The sequence below is a fragment of the Mycteria americana genome, chromosome 9 (genome assembly GCF_035582795.1).
Source record: "Mycteria americana isolate JAX WOST 10 ecotype Jacksonville Zoo and Gardens chromosome 9, USCA_MyAme_1.0, whole genome shotgun sequence".
NCBI lineage: Eukaryota > Metazoa > Chordata > Aves > Ciconiiformes > Ciconiidae > Mycteria > Mycteria americana.
The window spans coordinates 19,155,831-19,164,285 of record NC_134373.1 but is presented as its reverse complement, the minus strand read 5'-3'; the positions used below and the strand labels follow the sequence as shown (position 1 = coordinate 19,164,285).

Sequence of the window (8,455 nt, the reverse complement as noted above, 5' to 3'; positions counted from 1 at the left end):
ACGTTAATAATCTTCCACTAAGTAGATGTGAGGTAACAAAACCGTTCCCCGCCATGCAGTTAATCAGCTCACCCCAAACCGTCAACCCACTAATAAACTAGTCATCTGATATTTATATTCCCAGCAAACTAGATGCATTATCGGTTTGGGGGTTGGTGTTGGGTTTTTTTTTTTCTTTTTTCAAAAACAACAGCACAGCCTAAAAACCTTTCGGCATACTTTTATAGTTCTTCAAAACCAACAGCTCAGCCTAAAGAACCTCCGGCATTACAGTGACATTAGTGGGCAAAGGGGGAGGAAGTTACAGAGACCGCCGAAATATGCGAGTTTTTGTTAGACGCTGTTTACTCAGTTGTTCTTGTAAGTTTAAATAGCGGCTTAGGCCTATGGCCAAACTCCTTTTCATTTTTACCTTGAAAGTTCTTACTCGCGGCATCAAAGAATATTTCAGTACTCGTTTCTTAAATCTGAGCCAGGAAAAAGAGGTCACGCAACTTAATTCAAATGCAGTTCGTATTAAATCAGCCAAGCAACGTCTCGGCCAGCTTTTCACCGCTGAGAGCGTGCTTGGGAAGACGGACAGGAATATCTGCTTCCTCCTCCTCGGCGGGGCAGGGGGCCAACAGGGGCCCGGGGCGGCGCGCAGCGCCGGCGGGCTCTCCGCGGCAGCGCAAGGTCTCCGGGACGCGCCCCGCGGGGTCTGAGCGGGCGGCGGACCGCTGGTCCCGGAGCGTGCGGGGGCGCGGGGGGTCGTCGGTCCCGGCGGGCGCCGGGGGAGCGGGGCTGGCCCGAGGGACCCCGCGGGGCCAGGGGACCGCGCAGCGCCCGCGCAGCGCGGGCGGCGGGCGCGGCGGCGCCACCTGGCGGTGCAGCGGCGGCACTGCGCGGCGGGGCCGCGGCCGCTGCCCGCCCTGCCCGCCCGAGGCCGCCTGGCAGCGCAGCTCCGCGCCCGCGCAGCGGCCGCCCCGCGTGCCTCGGGACGCACCGCGCTCCCCCGCAGGCCCGACTCTGCCCGCCGCCTCACGCCGCCATACATGTGAAGGGCCCGTCCCGGGGCGTCTGCCTGCGCGTTCAGCCCTGACTCTCCGTGAAACGTCACCCGAGAGCGGTGAAGGACACGAACCCAGCGTGTCCCCGAGTCACGCGGGCCCTGCAGCGCGGTCCCTCCCCAGGCTATCCAGGCTGAGCTCCCGCGGGCGCTCGCTTTGCGAGGTTAATGATTACATGATGCCTTCCGGGGCTGCCTTTGCACACAAACAGGTTTCAATTTAAACGATAAAGCGTTACTGCCGTCGCAAAGCCACGCGGCCCATGCTTCAGTTCAGGTCGCAGCTGCGGCAGGCCGGCGAGCCCGTCCCAGGTCAGGGTCCCCGAGGTCCCCGCGCTGCTCCAGAGCAGAGGGGGGAGCCGGGGAGCGGCCGGCACCAGCCCGTGACCCCAGAGCTCAAGTTCAACGCCCGCAGTGCTCGGCCGCCCGTAAGCGCTGCACCGGGGCCACGCAGAGAGTCCCGAGAAAACTTTCTCCGACTCGAAATGGATTTTTTAAGGCTGAAGTAAATAAAGAGAGGAGGAGAAGCTGTGGCACAGATCTGGAGGAAAAAAATAGTTTAACAATTTTCCCCGCGTCGCTGTTAAATCTTTTCATTATCGTAGCTGGCTTTTTTTTTTTTAAAGGGCTAGGGGAAAACGAAAGCTCTTCTGTTCTGTGGAGCTATTAAAAGTCCACGCAAGTTAAAAGGTAACAATGGAACGCAGTGGGCATGGGGGAAGGTTTGGGGGAAATATAAATCGATTGTTTTTCTCTTCGTTTGCGTTCTCCGTTTGTCCTGGACGACTTTTTTTTTTTTTTCTGCAGCAAATACTAACAAGAGAAGCAACTTCCTAAAGATACGGTTACCAACGGCAAATTCTGGCGAGGGAGGTGATGAAAAAACTGGGTTGTTTTTCCTGGGAGAGACCAGAGGAAGGACAGACAGAAAGTACTAAAAGCCTGTGCTAAAAGCTTGAGTGGACTCCTAACTGTGTTAAATCATGGCAAATGTATTGGAGGAAATGAGATAATTTCAGGGTAAAAAAAAAAAAAAGACTTTTTTTTTCGGGGGAGAACACAGCCGCTTTCTGCAGTGATGCCGTCTAGCTCGTGTGTTATGCAGATTCCCGTGCAATGTGTCAATGGAAAACGCAATGCGGCTCCGCAGGGCGCTGGGCACCCGCGGAGCCGCTGCCGGGGGAAGGCAAGGACTGTCCCGCAGGCAGAAGCCCGGCAAGCGCGGCACGTCGCCGTGCCTGCCGCGGAGAGAAGTCTCGGTGGGGACCGTCCTCCCCGGGCAGGGGAGGCGGCAGGCTGCTCCGGGCCGGGCCCGGCGCCGCAGCACGGCCCCCGGGGCCGGGGGTGCGGGACGCGTCCTGCCACTTGTAAACTGGGTGGATGCTCTCAGAGATCCGACCTTGGCTCGTGAGCTCATTATTTTTATTCGCGTGCATAATATCCTGCCGTGCAGGGCAGTGCTGTTTTCTACACCCTCCACAAAACGGCTCATTATGGAATTGAAGCTGTTGGTCATAAACCCTCCCAAAGACGCAGTTTTCTGGGACACCGAGGGGCTCTCGCTGGAGCAGAGGTGTCGGCAGGGCTGAGGTCTTCTACGGGCGTCGCTGCGGCTGCACCGTGATTTGCTTTGATGTAACGGAGCTCAAAAAGCTCCTAAACCCTGTGCTTTAGGTGCTCCTTTCTTTCGGCGGCCTTATTTAAAACGTCGTGACGAGAGAGAAAATTTCACCGCATGTATTGCAAGAGGAAACACAACGGGAGATGGGAATACAAATTGAAAGATGTCCGGAGATACAAAGTCTTTCGTTTCTCTGGACTTCGGTGTGTTAGCAATGTTTTCACTAGAAATCTGCGTGCAGGGACATAAAAGGATGAGAAACTTGTGGCTCCACAAACCGTCCTCATAATTATGTAGGGTTTCACGTACTGAGAGTAAATATTGATTCGGCTTATAACCCAGCGAAACACGTAATCACGTCTGGCTCACTTAGCTGATTATGAAAGATTAATAGCAATTAAGTGGTTAGAGCTAATGAACATGAACTCGAGTTTGCCATCCGGTTGTTGCTGTGATTAGTGGCACCCGTTTGTCATTCCTCACCCCCTTTCCAGAAACTGCCAGCGATTATTAGACCGGCTGCAGAGCAGGGGTGCGGGACGGGCGGCTGCTGCGCGACCTGCCGTGCTCCCGCTCGGCCCCTCCGCGCCCGCGGCAGCCCAGCAGCCCGGGGACCCGCCACTGCCTGCCCGCCTGCTCAGCAAGTGCACCCCCAGCCCCGAAATCGTGTCAGCACTGAGTTTCACCTCCGCGGCGGCTGTCTCTCTTCTCTCCTGCGCCTGAGCCTCCGTCGGGACAGTAAACAAGGCCCCAGCTATATGCTTTTCAGCGGCCGCGGAGTTTCCCTGCCCTTCTCCGCGGAGCTGAAGCCTTTCCAGGAACTTGTTGCCCTCCGCGCCCGAGAGAGGGTTAAGCGTCTGCGATACGCAACCGCGGAGCGACAGGAGCCAGCCCAGAGGGGCTGGGGCTGGGGTTGGGGCTGGGGCTGGGGCTGGGACTCGTCTTCGGAGCTTTCTCCATTTCCAGCTCTTCGCCCTCCTGCAATTTCCATCCCGCCTCAGCGGGAGAGCCGAGAGAGACGACAGAAGGATTTGCCACAGTCTTGGGAAGTCACCCCCAGAACAGCCGTCAAGCATAAGCGAACTCTGCGTTTTAACTAGGCTGCCTTACCACGACATGAACTGACACTGCAAGGGGAAAAAAGCCACATCTAATGAGTGCCAGGTTTAGCATCTTGCTCTGATCACAGACCCGGTGCCTTTTCCTGGCTGGTAGCAATATCTGGGGAGCTAAAGGGGGGGGGGGGGGGGGGGGGTCTGCCATGGACCGAGAGCTCAGTGGAGCCAGGGGTACCCCTTTCTCCCCTGTAACAAAGCCCTTCTCCTCCATACATTGCCGAGAAGAAGGGAGATGGGGAGGATGGGATACAAAGCCCGTGTCAGGTTTTTGCCCCTCTGCCGCAGACGCAACAATGAGCTGGGGAAGGTCTCGCCGGGGGTCCGGTCAGACCCCTGCCCGCGCCTCCAAAAGGGCCCCTGCCCGCGCCTTCAAAAGGGCCAGCGGAGGACCAAGGGTCCAAGGGTCCTCCGCTGGCCCTTTTGAAGGCGCGGGCAGGAGGAATGGGGGGATGAAAGCCACGGGGGCCAGGCTGGCCCGGAGGGGCATCACCGCCGCCCGCCCGCCCAACCCCTCCCCAGCGCCGGGGCTGCGGCGGGGCGGGAGCGCGGCGGCGGGGCGGGGGTGGGAAGGGAGGGGGGGCCGCCGCCGGTGCGGACCGGGGGGCTGCGAGGCGAAAGGGGCAGTGCGGGCAGCGGGAGGGTCACATGTTTCGACGGCAGCCTATGAGCAGCCCCCCGGGCTGCGGCAAACTAATCTGGAGCCGGCCGCCCCCACCCCCGTCCCCCCTCCCAACCTGGACTTCGTTTTTATAAACGTACCGCCAGGATCCAACCTGTTGGAGGCAAATAACCATTTGCATCATGCCCGGCCGGGGACCGAGCCGCCGCCGCCGCCGCCCGCGATGTGCAAGGCCATGAGCAAAGCAGCGAGCTGGGAGATGGACGGACTGCGCGGCGACAGCAGCGGCGGCGGCGGCGGCGGCGGCGGCGGCGGCGGAGCCCCCGGGCAGTGCCGTAATTTTCTCTCCTCGCCCGTTTTCGGGGCGGCGCACACGGGCCGAGCGGCCGCCGCCGCCGCTGCCGCCGCCGCCGCCTCGGGGTTCGCCTACGCCGGCGGAGGGGAGCGCTCGGGGGCGGCGGCGAGGCCCGACCCCCCGGCCAAGGACTGCCCGGGCTCCGCCGCGCCGGCCGCCGCCCCCGCGCTCGGCTATGGGTATCACTTTGGCAATGGATACTATAGCTGCAGGATGTCCCACGGGGTTGGGATCCAGCAAAACGCCCTGAAGTCTCCCCCCCATGCCTCCATTGGCGGCTTTCCCGTGGAAAAGTACATGGACGTCTCCAGTCTGACCAGCACGAGTGTCCCCGCCAATGAAGTCTCCTCCAGGGCGAAGGAAGTGTCCTTCTACCAGGGCTATACAACCCCCTACCAGCACGTTCCTGGGTACATAGACATGGTCTCAACGTTTGGCTCTGGGGAACCGAGACACGAAACATACATATCAATGGAGGGCTATCAGTCTTGGACTCTGGCTAATGGCTGGAATAGTCAGGTTTACTGTGCCAAAGATCAGACACAGAGCTCACACTTTTGGAAATCGTCCTTTCCAGGTACGAGAGGGAGAGAAATGCTCTGAGCTGAAACCCCCCCGCGCCTCCTCCGCCTGCCCGTCCCCTCCCCCGCCCCCCGGGCTGCAGGGGCAGCCTGCCGAGGTGGACACGCTGCACAGACACGCACAGAGCGGAGAGAGAAGGGGGGACGGTGGATTTCCCTTTTTCCTTCCCCCCACCCCCCCCACCCCGAAGGAAACCTCACCCTCTGCTTTCCACCCCGCGGGACAGACCCCAGAGCCCCCCCGCCACCCAGCGCCAGGGCCCCGGACCCCCGTCCCGCGGGCGCCGGGGCGGCCTCGGGCTCCTTCTGCTGCTGCTTCCCTCGGCGGCCGGGTTTGTATTCGCGGTTGCAGCTTGCAGGACGATGGCTCGAAGGCTGGCGCTCCTCTGCCTCTCCGGCTGGCGACTGACCCGGCCCCAGAGCACTTAAGAGACTGCGAGCAGTGAGGGCACAGAGGCACAAACCACATGCAAACAAACCGGGGAAACACACACCAAAGCGATTTCTGTGTGTGCGCTGCCAGGACCGACCTGCTCTCGGCCCCCCAGCCAATGCCCCCGCCGTCCTGCATGCTCGCTAGCGATGCATGGCTGGGAAGTGATGACAGTCCATCAAGGCTGCGGTGCTTTACTAACGTGCAAATAATGTGGCAGTGTAAATAATAATCAACTGTAAACAACCCGGCATTATTTATTTGCCCGTGAAAACCCGTGCCCGACAAGTATCGGTTAAGCTTTAAACGCCTGTAATAAAATTCTAATTTTTCACATAATGTCTTTTACAATAGGGGACGTTGCACTAAACCAGCCCGATATGTGTGTCTACCGGCGTGGGAGAAAGAAGCGAGTGCCGTACACAAAACTGCAGCTTAAAGAACTCGAGAATGAATATGCCATTAACAAGTTCATTAACAAGGACAAGAGGCGAAGGATATCCGCAGCCACAAACCTGTCTGAGAGACAAGTTACCATTTGGTTTCAGAACAGGAGGGTGAAGGATAAGAAAATAGTCTCCAAACTGAAAGACAATGTATCTTGATCTATTAGTTGCGGACAGTGATGGATATATAAACTCGATTTACGACCAGCTAAAGACTTTTGGAAAGACTTGAAAATATATTTAATTTTTTTTTTCTCCTTCCAGCGGTGGCGAAATTTCGGGAATTGTTTTCCATGAAAGTCAGCGTTTTTCTCTCAGTGGAAGGGAGTGCTGACAAATCTTGAATTATAGTTCTGTTTCTTCCTTTTGAAAATAATAATAATATTAATATTAATTATATTTTCTGTTCTTCCCTCTAGGCCAGTATAAACGAATTTAAATATGTTGAACGGTTACAGTTATAACTTTCTTAAATGCTTAACTCTTTGGGGGGGGTTCTGTAATTTTTTTTTTCTCTGAACAACAGCCAGTGCCAAAAAGTGTCAGTTTTGATTTGGTACCGTAAACTTCAAAACACGACGAGTGGGGGAAAAAAAAATCAATCGGAAAATGCAAGAAAGCCGGAGTCCGGACCCGTGGCAGCACCCGGCTGCTGCCAGAACCCGCCGAGCCCACCGGGACCCGGAGAGAGAGAATTGCGAATTGCGTGGAGGGGTAACGTCTGCAGCCGGATTTTTAACTGCTTTTTCGAGGGAGGGAGAATCTCTCCGAGCTGTCGCGGGGCGCAAAGCGCAGTCCCAGCCGTGTTCCACCGCGCTCCCCGCTTCCGCAGGTTTGGGTTTGTTGGTGTTTTTGGCCGCGGTTTCGTTTTCAGTGGAAGGATTTCATATCCCCCGGCTGCCAAAGGAGCCGCCCGTTCCCGGGACGGGGCGCTCGGGGCCCGGGCGGGCGCTGCCGGCCACGGGGCTGCGCGGCCGGGTGCTCCGCGGGGGCGCGGGTCGTGCACCGCGGGGCAGCGCTTTCGGCGGGACCGACGGGCCGGCTCGTCCTGCTGCTGGGGAGAGGCTACCGCTACAGAGGTGTGTATAAATCTGCGCAGACCTTGTGCAAAATGCCCGCTCCCTAGCCTGTCTGTCCGGACAAGCACAAGCCTCTTCTCCTTCCTCCCGCCGCAGCGCTTAAAAAAACCGTCTGGTCGGAGAAGTGAAGTTCACCGCTAACTTTTAATTTACAAGAATAAACGGGTGTCAATGACAGAAGCAATAAATAAGGAATTCCAAAAGATGCCATAATTTATATAGGCCGAAAGGCTAGGATTTTGTCGGTTTTTTATTATTTTAAACCTAGTGCGCATGTTATGATATACACAGGGTGATCAGACACGCTAGTCAACTACTAGGAGAGAGAAGCGATATCCTCTCTGTTAACGTGCCTCGTCTAATTATTAAAATGTGTGTGTTCCAAACTAGCATTATTTATTATAATATACTATTGCTCTAAACACTTTGATTACCAGTGTATGTGGGTAAGACATACGGTAAGACTATTTCTCCATAAACCATATTTTTTCCTTTTCTTGTCTTCAAGTCTGCTTTTACTTTGTGTTGGAAATGTGGGCTGAACTTCCAAGCTGTTAACGATGTTGCCAAACTGTTCCTGAACCGTCTTTAATAAAACGATTTCTTTTCGATATACATAAAAAGAGAGGAAGAAATTGGCCTTCTTTTTGCAGCAGGGCGTTTCACGGGCTCCAGGCTGCCTGGGGTCTTCCCAGGGCCGCTTACAGGACGCGCTTCTGGGGAAGGGAGAGGTAGATACGACGCGAGGCGCGTTAAAGGAGGAAAGGCGTATCCGAGAGCGCCTTGCCGCTGGGGAAGGGGTTTTTGGGAGAAAGAAACGCTGCCGGCGAGACATACCCGGGGCGGGAGGCAGAGGAGAGGCTGTCTTTTCCCCCTGCCCGCCAGCCCCGCTCTGCCTGCCCGGTGGCCGGCGGCGGCCCAGCGCCCCTTTGTTTTCCCCTCCCAAGCCGGCCCGGCACTTGCCGGTGTCCCGGCGGGGCTCCGCGGCGGCGGGAGCGGCCGGCCCGGGGCAGCGCCCCTCCATTCGCTCCGCAACCGGCTGGCTCCAGTGGGGCTTATCTTCCGCCTCCTCCGCCCTCTTCCTTCCCCTTTCTCTTCCGCTTGCACGTTCACGGCTTTTGAGGCGTTTATTTTCCCCGAACGGACGAAAGAAGT

The 8,455-nt window shown here is 57.2% G+C and overlaps 1 protein-coding gene across 1 annotated transcript; it reads left to right on the top strand.

The window, feature by feature from the left end:
* Window positions 1-4,629: 4,629 nt before the first annotated feature.
* Window positions 4,630-6,380, top strand: HOXD13 (homeobox D13). The gene is made up of 2 exons (XM_075512043.1): window positions 4,630-5,338; window positions 6,130-6,380. The coding sequence occupies exons 1-2, from the start codon at window positions 4,630-4,632 to the stop codon at window positions 6,378-6,380; spliced, it is 960 nt and encodes a 319-aa protein (XP_075368158.1).
* The last annotated feature ends 2,075 nt before the right edge of the window (window positions 6,381-8,455 follow it).

Coding starts and splice junctions, on each gene's coding strand:
- HOXD13 (XM_075512043.1), top strand. CDS start 4,630: ATGTGCAAGGCCATGAGCAAAGCAGCGAGCTGGGAGATGGACGGACTG. Junction 5,339..6,129: donor TTGGAAATCGTCCTTTCCAG/GTACGAGAGGGA, acceptor CTTTTACAATAG/GGGACGTTGCACTAAACCAG.